At 38.8% G+C, this 15410-nt stretch overlaps 1 protein-coding gene across 7 annotated transcripts in view; it reads left to right on the forward strand.

Moving 5' to 3' along the window:
* The window catches only part of SLMAP (sarcolemma associated protein), a 79790-nt gene extending 65904 nt beyond the window's left edge, over nt 1–13886 (forward strand). For 6 of the 7 annotated variants that reach the window (XM_030956402.1, XM_030956395.1, XM_030956400.1 and 3 more), the window contains 4 exons: nt 99–216; nt 529–700; nt 2085–2219; nt 6764–13886. In XM_030956402.1, coding sequence (XP_030812262.1) covers nt 99–216; nt 529–700; nt 2085–2219; nt 6764–6853 — 515 coding nt within the window. In that variant the 3' untranslated portion in view covers nt 6854–13886. Of the gene's footprint in view, nt 1–98; nt 217–528; nt 701–2084; nt 2220–5657; nt 5748–6763 lie in introns of all 7 variants that reach the window. The other variant, XM_030956401.1, reaches the window with a different exon arrangement.
* The last annotated feature ends 1524 nt before the right edge of the window (nt 13887–15410 follow it).

Below are 15410 nucleotides of genomic sequence, written 5' to 3' on the forward strand. Positions count from 1 at the left end.
ATTTGAGATTTACCAGCTTTTCCTCCACTAATCAGCTGGTGTTCCTTGAAGCAGTCATGAAATAGTTTTACTTAATTGAATTAACTTATTCATTGCAGATGAACTTGAAAAGTTGAAGGCAGAGTGGATTGCTCTGGAAGCTGAATGTGTTAAACTGAGGAAGGAAAATACTTCACTTACGTCTGAACTTCAGAGACAAGAGAAGGAGCTTTCTAGGTAAGGGCACAAGGTTTGTCTGGGGGATACCACAGCAGCTGAAGAATTTTGCTGATGGTGGTTTTTCCTCCCAAAAGAGATACTAAATGTTAATTATACACAGCAAACTGTGGACATATATTTAAAAGCAAGACCATGGCCAGCCTTTTGTGTCAGCACTCTGCTAGGGAGGCAATAATGGTCTATATTTCTATGATTGCTCTAAGCTGGTATTTACACATCAAAACCAATATGTTAAACTTTCAAGGGTGAAAAGTGCCAATTTATGTAAATTTAAAATGCATAAGGAATCAATTGGATTTTGTTTTTCAGCTCTCAGAAACAGAGTTTAGCGCTAACCAGCGATATAAGTGTTCTTGAAATGTCTCGGAAGGAACTTGAAAATCAGATGGGATCGTTGAGAGAAAAACATCAACGGGATGCAGCCAGTCTGAAAACTCAACTCAGTGAAGCTGAAAGTCAAGCAAAAGATTTTCAGAAAGAGGTAACATGAAATATTTCCATTTTGCAAGAATGTAATGCTCAATGACTGACCTGTTGAAGCTAAAAGAAAAGGGACTTTTAATTCTTTACTTTTTCTAGTAAATCATTTTTTTACATGTTTATAGCAAGCAGTTTAAATGGTAGCTATGAAAATATAAACTGGGAGTCAAATCTAAAAGGGAAGACTTCGAGTAAATACATGTGTTCTTTGAGAACTTCCTAAACTTACGTGCATTACTGTAGTGAATTTACTTTTAAGATGTTCAGACAGGTAAAACATTATTCAGAGTTTTTTTAGCTGTTATGAGTCAAAGTTAATTTTCACAGTCTAATCTTCCCACTTAGATTTGAACTCTTCTATTTGGCAATGGGACTACATATTCTTTACAAAGATCTTTTATCTTAATGGATTTGTAAGTGCATAAGGAAGAGTCAGCATTCTGAGCATGTATTTAATCTGCCTGGCCTCTAAAGATTGTCTGCAAGAAGGCCACAGTCTCCAACACTTAGTGCTTCCTCTTGTGAACATTTTGAATGTTTCCCCAGTCACTGTTCTTAGTTTCTTTTGCAGTCCTTTCGTTTACTCCATGATTAATTTATCCATGTCACATTCCTTACAATTCTCAGAATCTGAAAATCCCAGTTGTCTTAATCTGTTTTGTAATCAGATCAGTATTTGTAAAGATGCCTCATCTTCTAAATTTGTGGTGAATGCCAGTACTGAAGGTCATTGGTTCTGTCCTTATTAAGCACAGTCAGGAGAACTGCTAGAACAGGAAAAATGGGATGTGGGTTTGAAAAAGGAAGAACTACCCATTCTGTAGGAACATGTCCCATTCACCCAGTACTGTTTGTACTTGACCCACACTGAGGATTGTGGTATGACAGTAACAAGGCATAATATTTTTTTTTATGCCTGCCTTGCTCGTATGTTTGAATTTGCTGTGTGGGAAGGAGGTTTGATTTACTTCATACAATGTGTTGAATTTTGCACCTATTAGAGGGGTGTAAGCTGCAGCCTAGTTGTAAGACCGCTATTCAAATGTGAAGGACTCCTTGTTCCCCTATTTCTTGTTTCATCTCTGTAGTTTTTACAGTGCTTTCCAATATGACAGTGAATAATTGGTATGAGAGATTAATTAAAGCTTTGCATTTATTTTGTGTTTCCTTGGGTTTAGTAGTCCTAGCCCTGCCAAGCTGGGCAAAAAAAAATTAATTTAGAAAAAAGGAAATCTAAATTCTACCCTGCTTTTATGAAAAGAGAGTGCAGTGATGCAAGGCGAGTCAGTCTAGGCAGATGACAGCAAAGGGAGCTGTGTGCTAAGCAGATGTCAGCATGTGCTGGGTATCCAGGGGTCCACACATTGTTCTCTCTTTGTCTTTAGTATGAAAGAACACAGACTGTGCTCTCAGAGCTGAAGGCCAAGTATGAGGTGGCTGAACAACAAAACCAGTCACTCACGGAGGAGCTCAAACAATGTAAAGAAAACCTGAAGCTGCTACAAGAAAAAGGAAACAATGTAAGTCTGTACCAAATGTGTGGGGAAGTCCGGTTATGACACAGGCAATTCTATTGATTGTAGGAATATGGAAGAGTCAAATAGAAAAGGATGAACTTTTAGAGAAAAAAAAATGGGTACCATATTATGCAAAATTCCATTCTGGTCCTACCTGTGCAGATTTGCAGATCATTACACTGTTACAATTACACATGAAAGTTAAATTTACAGTTGCTTGACAGTTTTAAGTATGTCCTTAGGTACCTGCTCTCTTGAAAACATGTGGCTTAAATACTACTGAACCAGAACTAAGTAAAATTTTCTGATTTCAAAGCATGATGCAGGGGCAATAGCTGACAAACCTGTATCCAGATGAATTGAGTAAACCTTTTCAAACTGCTCTCATTTTATTGGTATTGATTACAATGGATGTTCCCACCTTACTCTTGCTTATGCTTCTTAACCATGGTTATTTCTGGTGGGCTCATGCTTTAAGCAGTTCAGTAGAACTGTTCTTTCTATTCACTAATGAAAACAGTGCTTTCTGGTTTTCAATTTAATTGAAAGGTTGTATCATTAGAACTGAGTTGCCAGCTAGAGGCAACTTTTTATTTTACTGAGATTCTGAAATCTGTCCAACATTAAGGGTGTGGCAGACGCATTATAAGGCGGTCACAGCCTTATTTTAGGTCCCTTACAACCCTGGGGGGGCTGGTTTTGTGTTCCTGTACTGCCTCTGTGGCCAGTGCAGGGTGAACAGCTCCTGTAAGGCACAGTACAAAACAGGAGGATAATGAATGCTCTGTAACAGACTTTAGCAACTGTTTCTCTGACTACGAGGAAAGTTTTGCTGGTCCTATCCTCTAAATCAGCTGGATGCTTAAAGTTTGTATGAATATCCTGGCCATAATTAATTCTTGAATATAAACCTTGAACATCACGGAGCTGTCAAAGATGTAAAGAATTCAAAGCCTTTCTCACTTTTTTCAGACATTTTTCAGAAATATGGTTTCATCATTCTCTTGGAACCTGATTCTTGCTTAGGATTTTTCTGCAGTGCTCAGAGTTACTTGACTTACTTAAAGCAGAAGTCAAAAACAACCACACTAAAACCCCACTCCATTTTAATAGAAGAGATCACACTGAATAAATAATAGTGAATGTGAGATTTTCTGCTCTGTTAAAAAGATTAATCTCAGAATCAAAATGATCAGTGGAAAAGGGGGAAAAGTAAAGGATTGAAATACTGTGAAGGAAATTGGAGCACCTGATGAAAGTGGAAAAACTGAAAGGAAATTTTAGGGAGAATTAGAGGTGAGTATTTAAGTGAAAGCAGAAACCACAGCAGTTGCCAAAAGCTGCTTGCAAAAGAGGAGTTAATTGTGACAGTTGAAACCTGGAGGTCAGGGTGTGATGAAGAGCATCCTCCATATAAGGGCAAACTCACTGCTCACCAAACATTACTCACAGTTAGTAATGTAAAACATATCCATCTTGGGGATTGTTTCAAACATCATGGATACTGGGCTGAGTTCCAAGGTCAAATTTTTCAAGTACCATTGCCCCTTTATGCTGGAATCATTATCTGCTACTTCATTTCTGAGGACAGAAAGTGACTTCCCACTGTGGGATTTGTTCCTTTTTGCAGCCCATCTGTGTCTGAGTTTGCATATCTTCATATTCTAAAAAAAGATGCACAATTTTATTGAAGCACGGAGTTAAATACTCCTTGACAATAGGGAGATTTGTTATGTATTGATAAGCTTGTGAGGAGAAAATCTAATAATTTGGAGGTGCTCTCATTGAATGTGGATATTTATCATTGGTTTCATTTGCCAAGAATGTGTATAACTTAAAAAATGTATAGAATTGTTCAGTGAATCATCAAATGTTACAAAAGACAAGCTTCTGTACTCCATTTGGGATATCATTGAAATATTAAGTTTGAATATTTAAGTTTTACTTTTATAAAAGATGGCAGTGTTGTGTTTTTGAAATGCTTAGCGGTGTGGTGAACACTTGTGTCTGCATGCTTGTAGCCACTGGTTACTTCCTGATGCGCTTTACACAACAGATATAATGATCTGAATGGTTTGAGAACATCAGCTGCTCTGGTTGATTTAAACCTCTGGCACTTTTTGAACACTGCTGTGATTATTTCTGCCAACAGGCTTTCTGTGGGAAGGTGGCACTGTGATTCGTGGCACCCGTGACACAAAAATAATCTTGCATGAAAAAGTCTTCAACAGTTACACATAATTTTTCTGTTAAGTATTTGCCTTGATTGAAAAAAAAAATTAATTGAACAAGACTAGAATACCTTCTAATATTCCTGTATTTTGAACCGTATTGGAGGTTCTATGAATTAGTGATTCTTACAAATTCAAAACAGGATGAGATTTTACTTACTAATCACCATGTTTTAGAAAAGTAAAGCATGAATTTATAATTTGTTTATTTGACTGATCAAAATCAAGGTAGCTTCAGCACAAACAGTATTTTTTAAAATATTTGGCATGGTTTGACCTTAACCTCTGTGTGTCTTTGTATGTGCACAAATATATAGAGTAGGATACAGAGAAAGCAGATGTCTTCCAAGGACAGATTAAAAAGCATTTAGGTCCATTTTTGCTTTTAATTTTTCATATCACAGATAGAGGCTGTTCCATCCAGAATGTGCAGTAGTTTCCATGAGTAGAACACAGCTGAGAAAAAGTGTGGATGGTTCTGAGGAGCCATAAGCTGGATGAACCCTGCAGTCTGACCAGCTGCTGGTTTGGCCCAGCTGCAGCATTTGATCAATTTACAGAATTGCATTTGGTCACAAGGCTGCTGACCTGGCAGAGATGCTGAGCTTTGTGGTATCTCTGATAAAAATGTGCTTCTCTGTAGTAACTGGATGTGGATTGTACAGTCACGTTACAATCCCACGGAAATGTCTGAACTGCTGGGTTTGCCTGTGGACATAGCTGTAATTGATTCACTAATGGAGGAAAAAAGATGGTTTTTCCAGAGGCTGGTGATGGAAAATGGAAAAGGCTAACTAGCAAGGAATGAAGAAATAGCTGAAAAATCCAATATTTGGTGTGAGTCCATCTCTCAAGAAATCCAAATAGGATTTCCTCTTACTTAGAAAAACTAAAACTAACTCTAAATAAGATACAGGCAAATCAGTTTAACATTCATATTGTTTTCAAGTGCTAAATTCCAAGTTGTGATAAGAGGTTTCTTGGAACATTTTCTGCTTACTTCCCTTTATTTTTAAACATCCCTGTTCATTTGAGTAGAATGGTGTACTAACTTTGTATACCAGATTAGACAATGCTGTAATGTGTTAGATGTCTTTAATACATTTCACTTAAAACAAAACTTACTGACTTATTTTCCCCTCTCTAAATCATCTTTACCTGATTTGATTTATAGCACAAAGTGATTTTTAATATCCCTTCCCTTCTTTAGCCTTCCATATTACAACCCGTCCCAGCCGTATTCATCGGCCTAATCCTGGCTTTCCTGTATTGGTGTTACGGCCCATTGTGGTAGCGAAAGGTACAGGCACTACTGTTCAGTCAATGTATGTTTGTCCCTCACCTGTTTGTGCCATTTCTGTATCAAATACTGCATGGTGAAATGCTCACAGGTATTTCTCTACCTGAAGCAAACCCTTCATTTAATATGCCATTCTGTTGACACTGACGAGCTGAGCAATCCACTAATCATTTAACATCTCTGTGATTTCCTGAATTCTAACAATGAATTTTGTTCTAACTGGTGCTTGAACGTGCCTCTTCTAACTCGGTCTCAGTTTGTCTTTAGCAAATGGGCTGCCTTTTGCACAATGCTGCAATGCTAGGGCTTGTAAGAAAACTTAATTGCCTAATTAACTATGAAAAATGAAGAGTTTGCCTCTAATAATAAAATTCAACAAGCTTTGGTTCCTATCTATGGACTAAGAAATTCCTCTCTGGCTCTAAACACTTAATTTTTCTCACTATTGCTGATGGAAAGATGGGAAAAAAGACAAGAAATAGGTGGTTGGTTTGTATTCTGAACTCTCAGCTTGCATTTTCTCTTGTCTCTCAGTGTGTCCTCCTTTTAAAATGCCATTGTTGTCATGCAATGTTGTGACAGTCTGTTAAAAATGGTGTTGTTAGGATCTGCTACAAACTAAGTCACAGATCTGGCTTTAAAGAGTCAAAAGTTAAAGATGTGCATAAACCTCTGTGTAGCCTTGACTTGGCATGAGCCATGTTTTAAACATCTCAAGCCTTGGCACGTTCAGTGGCAGATTTCTCTGAGGTGTGTGCAGTAACAAAGCTGGGAACACGGAGCTGCCAAGAGTCCTCCGGCCCGTCCTCAGTCACCAAGAGCTGTGGAGTTGCTGTGCTAGAGGAACATGGTTTGCTGTGGTGCTCCAGGTCAGGACTAGCCTGCAGCAGGGCTCCTGGGTGACATTGTAGTGATGCCTGCCAACAGGTACTCAGGACTTGCAGGAACCACCAGGTAAACTGATTAGTATGAATTAGAGCAAATATGATATTGATTTCTTTTTTCTCTCCACACAGAGACAATGGCCTTGGATGCCTGTGATGGCAGCTTTGGTTGCTGTAACAGCCGTGGTGCTGTACCCAGGCCTAACCAGAGCTTCTCCATGAGAACTGTTGTTGAATCCATACACCGTCCTCCCTTTAGAAGCTGGCAACATTCATTTACTGAGGGAAAACAGATTAATTATCTTCCTTTTTACCTCTTAATACAGCACAGCTCTGCGTGAGAACAGCAGTAGGGTCATTTGCTTTAAACTGTATAAAATGTATCTGTCTATAAAGAGGGAATAAAATTGTGATTCATCATTCTGTGAGCAATATTTTTGCTTACAACTTCATGCAAGTTTTAAATTAGTATGTTGGGATTCCGAATACTATAATGGTGGCCTAAAGCAGGCTTCTTGGTACCAAATTATTTATAATGGCTAGGGTTGTGGACACTGACTTTAGAATCTGATTGCTAGACTTAAGAGGAAAATACTGATTTGGACATCCAAGCCAAGTAACCTTGCAGATACTTGGGAAACAGATGCAGTGTGCTCAGTGCCTTTCAGTATGATCTATTTTTTTTTAAACTAGTGTATCATTTTACTTGCTGTTAGTCACTGAGCTGTTGGGAACAAGACTTAAGAAAACTTCTCTTACTACGCCTTTCGAAGGAAGCATATTTTTCTTTCATAAGGATTGCTTTATTAATGGGTTTTGGGAATAAACACAATTCATGTCCAGCCTTAAAGAGATAGAGATGCTGATGGTGAAGACCAGCCTCAAGTATTTAGTGTGCGCGTGTGCGAGTGTAAGCATGTGTGTGTTCTTGAGTGAACTAAGGTGTTTCTGGGAGCAAGTACTTGGTCATTTGATGGACATAGTGCATTGATTCAACTTATGTTAACTTTAGTTTGAATGTAATTTATTAAATTTCATATATTTAAAGAGATACGTTCTTTAAAAGTATGAATACCTTCTCACATATCACATGTATCAGTTTATTTTTTCAGTCATTTGATACCTTCTGACTTGAGCTGGAGAAGCTCTTTAGAATAAGCTTTTGTGGACATAACTTTATTAAGAGAACTGCTACAGTACGTCTGTGATAGCTGAGAAAATCTAGATACATAAAATACTACAAAATTGGAATCATATACCTGATGAAGCATTGTCAGGTGAAGATGATTTTAATTTGGTAGTAAAATTTTGTGGCTCCTTATCACATGGCTGTAAGTATGATGCAGTGGTCCCCATTACAAAGTTTATTTTCCTTATCTAAGTACTATAACTATAGCTATTTGCTGACTTTTGGTGGGAATCACTGTAGTTAGTGCTGAATTAAATGTAGACAGTAGTTGTCTTGTTCAGCTCAACAGTTCTGTCAAAAAAGTTTATTAAAGACTTAAATAATATGTTAAAGAATGGTAAAGTAATATGGCTCTGCTAAAGGAAACTTCAAAATAGGGAGGTAATCTCAGCAATTCAATTGGCTTTAAATAATGTTATGGCAATCGACACATAGTTTAAATATTTAAATAGAAATTTAGTATATAATTTACTTTGTGAGGTTTTAAGGGTCATTGTCCTTTAATTAAAGGTTCTATCTTAAGTTACATGGGATTTGCTACTGGGAGGATTATTAGTTGGAGAAAATAGTCCACAAGTGACTTGTAGAAAATAACTATTGTCATTTAGTTCATTCATTTCATCCTTTTCATCCTTTTCAGTTGCAGGAAGCCACCCAACCACAGAACACTCGTATGCCAGTGGTACTTAGTACCTCTTGTATATAGGTTATTGCAAATATTGTTCTGAAATGCTTAACTTCAGAATTACATTTTTTTAAGTAATTAATTGTTTTAAATCTATTTTGTAAAGATATAAAAATACAATAGAATTTCTGGAGTACAGATTAAACTATTTGCACTAACACACGTGATGTGCATGATTTAATAAAATAACTTTACTCTCCCTATGCATGTTTGAGTTGAATGTCATTTGAAAACAAGAGATTCATGCTAAGTTTCTTTTGCACTAGATATTGCCACAGTTACTAGGCCCAGTGTCTGCAGCATGTCCAGTAAGAGCAAAAGACTTTTTTTTTTTACCTTTTATTTCACATTTGTGCTGGTTTAAGTTTTGGTCTAGCTGATCCCTCTGTCTGTGGTTTTCAGAAGGAAGTGGAGTAGGAGAGAGTCCTGGAAGGCTTGGGAGCATATTGCCATGGAGGAGGAAGAGGTGTTGGAGCTGCAGGGTGGATGTGCCCATGGCAGGGGTGGTGAGATGGGAGGAGCAGTGGCTGCAGGTCCTGGGCAATAGAGGAAAGCCCTGCAGGGGGAAGGGAGCCTGATGCTGCCTCCTCACCTCTTCAGCATCTCAAACTCCCTGTTTGTCCCTGTTTCAGGTACTGTTTCTTCTGCAGTGGATTCCCTCCCCTCCTCCTGCTGGTAGCCTGAGGAGGTGGAGCCTGGCAGAGCCGGGGGTCCCTCCTCCCTGGCAGCAGAGAAGGTGCCAGGTTCCCTGGGGGCAGCTGGGGGGCCCTGCACCACAGCAGGTCTGCCTGGGGCTTAATTTGTTCATGTATTAAAGACAAATGTTGTGTTTTCCAAAATCTTTAGCACGTCAGAGAGCTGCAGTTTGAGGCTGAACATGGTTGTATTAAAGGAGAAGTATTTCTAATTTCCTTATGTGCATGTATGCATATTTATATTCTATACACAGGTGCATAGTACACATTGCATGGGGGCTTGTGCTTACAAGTATACCTGTGGTTCCCTAATACAGTGCCTTTTCCAGGAGTTCTTGACATTTGCATGTTCAAAATGATGAGGAATGAGCTAAAATGCACAGTTCACTCTTCTGTTGTGAGAATCCCTGGAGAAGGGTTGGGTAACTGGGAAGGTGCTGTTCTTCAGTGCTTTGATACTAAAACACCAAGTGGAGTTATTTTGCAAGGACTCCTTGCACAAACCTTTCTGGGTTTTTATTGCTTTTTTAATGGTAAATGTGTGTGTGCTCTTTTACATTCATATTTAGGTTCTTTCTTTTGTTACGCTTGGTTAGCTGAGCCTTGGAGTTTCTATACCGAGCAGTTTTTCACACATGTGAGATGCTCCACTTGTAAAACAAGTGCTCTGAGCTTGCACTGAAGTTTGAGGTTTTAAAAAGGTTCCTCATAGTAGCAAAGTTAGAGAGTTGTTTTATCAGTTGCTAGTTCAATTTGGAAGATTTAGTATAAATCTTAGAATATCTGAACACTTCAGATTTGTCCTGGGGTCTTGAGTGAGGCACCTTTTTTAAATTCAAAAGGAGTTACCTACATGGGGACTACAATATCAGGCCTTTTATTTAAAAATACAAATATGTGAACAATATAGTGTGATTTTCCTTGTAGCTGAATTAAATGCGTTCTTCCAGAGTCTTTGCGTCATCCTTTTTGCAGAATGTCTGGATTTTTTTGGTGCTAAATGGAGAATTGTGAGCCTGCACAATCTATTGCAAGAGTTCTCATGAAACAGTGAGAATTAGTATCAGATAACTGATAGCTGAAGCAAAGGTAATCAGTCACCTGTGCATGTATTTTTGGGGTATATCCCTGAGCTATTTTTCTAATCAAGTCTTCTGAAGTATGTTACCTGTTCCAGATTTCTGTGTGCTTTATGTAAGATTTTGAATGTCTCCTGCCTTAATCCATAGGGTTCTGCCACTTGCAAGAATAATTTCTTTGGCTTGAATCTTTTCCATGACAAATCCACTGCCGAATTCATTCCACCAGCAGCATCTGAGTGCTCTAAAACACCAGGTCACCACTATGGCTTTTGGGAAGCCACTGTCCTTTGCACTGGCTCTGCAAGTGGGGCTGGCCAGGTTTCACCAGGGGCCTTTTCCCCCTCTGGCTGTTCATCCACATTAGTGTTTCATTAGCAACTGCCTCAAAATTTTGAGTCTCCTATTTGAGTCTCCTATTAATAATAGCAGTTGATCATAAAACAGAATTAGAAGCCATATTCTTTCCTTCTGTCTTGCATATACCTCTAGGTCTGTTTGAAGAGTGATTGCTTCCTGCAAACAGCTGCATTGAATTCCCCAGATCCAGCTGATTTGCCCATCCCAGTCCCTCTTTGCACGTGCTTGTGAACACAGAATTCCTCTTTCTTCACTGGTGGGGAATTGGGCTGCAGTATAGGGGATTATTTTCTGGCTTTCGTGGGTTTTTACTTTGTACAAACTTGTTGAAAGTGAGCAGAGGTTTGTCCAACCAGAGCCAAGTTCTTCTGCTTGGAAGAGAGGGGCTGCATTCATTCCTGCTTAAGATCTGGGTGCTACCAGTGTCTGACTAAAGGCTCCCAGCAGTAGAAGGTCAATCAGCAATTGAAACACAGGTTTTGAAGGGAAGGGACATTACAGGCTCGAGTTCCCATTTGTAAAGGTAAGAGGAACTCATCTGATCATTAATCTGGATATTCCAGTCATAAAACTTCAGTCTGATTTCAGCAGCAGCAGCAGCATGTCAAGAGGTTCAGCATTCATTAGGAAAAAAGAATTCTTGCTTTGAGAAGTTCAAAAAGTTCAGAAAAAGGATCAGTCGCCTCTGTAGATAAGGTACGTGAGCAAGTACTGTTCTCTCAAAAAACCCCAAACCAATCCCCAACCCTGTGTTTCAGTTCATCTTGCTTTGCCTTCCAAAAATGGAACTCCAATACATCTCTCTTGGAGGATGTTGTTTTGCTGCAAATCTTGTCCTGATCTAGGGATTTGACATACTGTGTTCATACCTTCCAATCTTATGAATGAATTTTAAATTTTTTTTCCTCATCCCTCTAGTTTTTGTTGTCAGCTTTTTAAACAATTTTTAATTTTCCAAATGTTACCTTTTGAAGAGTAGATGCCAGAACAGAACATGTCCTTACAGTTATTACCATACTAACATCATATGAATAGACAATAAGGTTTATATCCTGCTCTGGTATTCTGGTTTGATTGTCTACCAGAACTTTTTTTGGGGGGGATTCACTGACTTCTAGCTTCTAGATTTAACTTTGTCGATCAAATCACTGTACTCCTCACATCACCCCAGTATGAGGTGCACCCTGTGGTATCTGACTTTGCAATATTTTTTGGTAAAAACCACTGGAGGCAGCAGGCCCAAGCAGCAGCCTGTTCCCATCACTGTTCAGCACAGCACTGAAGGAGGTTTTTTCCCCTTTAGGTTTTATAGGGATGGCTCCTAAAGCTTTATTTTAGACTATTGATCATATGCTATTGAACAGTAGTGAGAGAAAAGCTGATCCCTGAAGCACAATAGGGAAAATATTCATAGAATAATTCCTTCACTTAGTTTTCACAAACTGACAGCTGTTCTGCATTATTAAACAGTGATAGTAGTGTAGTGATCACTTTATTGGAATGTCATGACTTACAAAAGTCTTGGTTTAATAACACTATTAATAAACTCATTTTTTAAGAAGCTTTGAAAAGGGGGATTTTATTTTCTAAATGCTTTGACAGGTATGAATTATTTTACATTCTTGAATCTTTTGCTGACTGCTTCCTGTAGATTGTTCTATGATCTGCTTATATCTTAGAATGAAGCAAAGCCAGTCCTTTTCCCAGGATCAGACATTTTACTGTCTTCCCTCAGCCCCATCATGTTGTTTGCACATTTCTGACACTTCCCTCTCCAAGCATTTCAGATTCCAGGTTGTTCAGTGACTGAGTTTCTCAGTGAGCATCATTCCCAGAGCTGGCTGTGTCTCAGCCCCAAGGCACTGAGGGATGTGGATGTGTGTCCGTGCTGTTCTGGGGTTGTGCTTGCATGTGGTGGAGCAGGACATGGGCACTGGTGTTCTGTGGCCATGAGAGAGAGTGAGGTGTAATTGAGGTTGTTGGGTAAATGGTTCTCAGCTGTGGGAATGGAGATGTTGGCAGGGAGAGGTAATTCCTGTGTTCTGTCAGGTGAGACACTGAAAATGCCAATGTGCTGCCAAAGTGTGTCATCCCTTCCTCGTGTCTGATGAACAAATCCAAAGCCTGGGTTAAACTAAAAGCAATGTTTTATTACCTGATCATATTAGTCAGTAACTGAGACAAAAGAGTGAAGTCATCAGTTCATTCTGTTCTATTGGAATAAAATGTAACCAAAAGCTTACCTGTATTTGTTTCAGTACCCGCTGTTGGGACATGGATTTATTTTTTTTTAGAAACACCGCACACACACTATGGTAAAGTACTGCCTTCAGTATGGAATGAATTTGCTATTTTAATCTTTTCATGCTAGATCATTTATGAAGTTTATATTCTATTTATATTTCTTGTAAGGGTTCTTGCTCTGGAAAATAATTTTATTGAATATGTCATCAGTTTTGATGTGACAAAACTACTTCTTGTCTTGAATACAGTGGCTCTTACTTTAAAAATGTTCCAAATATGCAATATGTCTTTTGGGATGAATAAATGGTAAAAATTATGAGAATAAATTTACATCACAACAGAAAGCTGATTTGTATTGTACATAGTCTTTCATTCAGCCTAACTCCAAATTTCAGCACTCCCTAACTTCTGAACCTGCTACACTCTTCTTTACTGGGATAGAAGACAAGTTGCTAATTAATGAATTGATTAAAACTGATTTCAAAGCTGGAATCTATTTACCTGTTTACTTTGTGCAAATGGGATTTGCAGCCACATGAGCTTCCCTCCTCTGTGACATGGTAAAGCTGGGCTCCAACAGGTCTGAACCCAGGGAAGGAAGGGCTGGAGCACAGGGTAGGAATGCAACCTTGGTTTGTGCAAGAGTTAAGTGGGTTTAGTGGTGAGACATCCTCAGGGGATCAGTCACTGATCATCCTTTTAGAAAGACCAACAATCCTACAGTATTTATCTTTACTGTAAATCAAAGGGAATTCTGGAGTTCTGTTTCAGTGCTGACTCAAGCAAAGGACATTCAATGAGTCACATAATTTCAGCAAGTTTGAGGAAGGAAAGTCTCCTCCCTGTTTGGAGACTGTGTGGTTTGGATCCACCCCAGGGTGCAGTTTAAGTACACATGGTTTCACTCCAGGCAAGCAGTAAGTCCTGGTGTAAGACCCAGGTAACTTATCTCTTCTATTTTTCAATTTAAAAAGTTACAGTCAGAATTGGCATTAAAACATTCTTCCAGATGCAGTAGATGGTCAGAGGGGAGGAAGGAAACCTAGAAAGGTGATAAATATATCTGCTGCTCTTCATGAGACATTGCTGGTAGCATTTAATGTGTTACAAGTTTGTCTTGAATTCCTGTCTCCCAACACCAGTGCAGAGCTCTCTTCCTTAGACCCAGAATGAGTTTATTTCTGAGTAATACTACAGGTAAAAGGGGGTGATAAAGTTTGCTCATTTTTAAAGGTTCAATGTCAGTATTCCAGGCTCACTGGATGTGATATTCAAGGCATTTGGTGTTTCTGTTGTAAATGTAGCAGCCACAGCTGACTGGCAGTTTTTCTGTTGCAGAGCCTGACTGGAATCGAACTGTAGCTGGCCATTGTAAGAGACATTTATTGATCTTTTTTTCCCCCCACTTTGCAATTATTGCAGTGGCACATGAGCAAAGTCATAGCCTGCAGCAATTTCACTGTCATTTTTTAATTGCACTTCTTGCCTTGGGTTGGCCAGGTGTTGGTGTGCCTGTGCTACATGTTGCAGCAATAGTACATCCTTCCCCTGCAGACTTCTTTGAACTGTAGTTCTTCTTTAGAAGAATTATGTCCCAGCCAATCATAAATAAATAAATATGAACATATTATAAATATAAACATTAAATATTAACAATCTCTCTTATTATTATTTTACATTATTGCCTTTGCAGCAAGTGAGGGTGTACCTTAGCACATCCATGTCCTTGTTCAGGAGGATATTTAGTAGACAAATACCAAAAAAATTCTGGTGTCTTATGTGGTGTGTCTCATTTGAAATCTAGAGATTGGTAAAAAATCATTTACCCCACAGTGATGTTTCTTCCAGTAATTGAAAAACAAATACTGGAAGAATTCCATCTGAATGAGCCCTTCTGGGATGTTTCTTTGGTGAGAACTGAATTGCTTTGTCAGATGTGTAGGATGTTGCATCTGCTTGGAATGTGAGTCTGTGAGACATCCCTGCTACTGAATGACTGCCTTAGATGGGCAGGGAAATGTATCAGGGAAATCTTTGTTGTAAATTTGTCAGGATGGAAGATGAGCCACGGTATTGGCAGAGATAATTCTCAGCTGAGGCACCTCAGTTCTGCTTGTGTGCACGTGGACTCACTAACAGTGGTGTTCTTTTGGTTCATTTAATGCAAATTGTTTCCAGTTCTCATGAAATATATTTCACTGGAGATTATTCAAACATGGTAAGTTTTCCATTGTAAAATAGAGAACAATAATTGTGTATTTAGTCATATTCTGCAGCTGTGTGGCTTAATGCTTTAATTTCTTGGACTTCATACCTCAGTGCAATCCTGCTAGCTCAGACACTCCTCAGCAAACTGCTGTGTTATTCTTTAAATGTTGAGGGCATTTTGGAGTACTTCAGTCCTTTTGGTTGTGAAGATCCTCTGAAAATATAAAGTTTTAACTTTATGTGATGTGAAGGTTGCTTCCTGCAGCCTCTGAAGTGCAAGTTTGGGAAGCAGTGGGTTTGTGCTGATAAGTGTGGCCAT

Source organism: Camarhynchus parvulus, chromosome 12 (genome assembly GCF_901933205.1).
Source record: "Camarhynchus parvulus chromosome 12, STF_HiC, whole genome shotgun sequence".
Classification (NCBI taxonomy): Eukaryota; Metazoa; Chordata; class Aves; order Passeriformes; family Thraupidae; genus Camarhynchus; species Camarhynchus parvulus.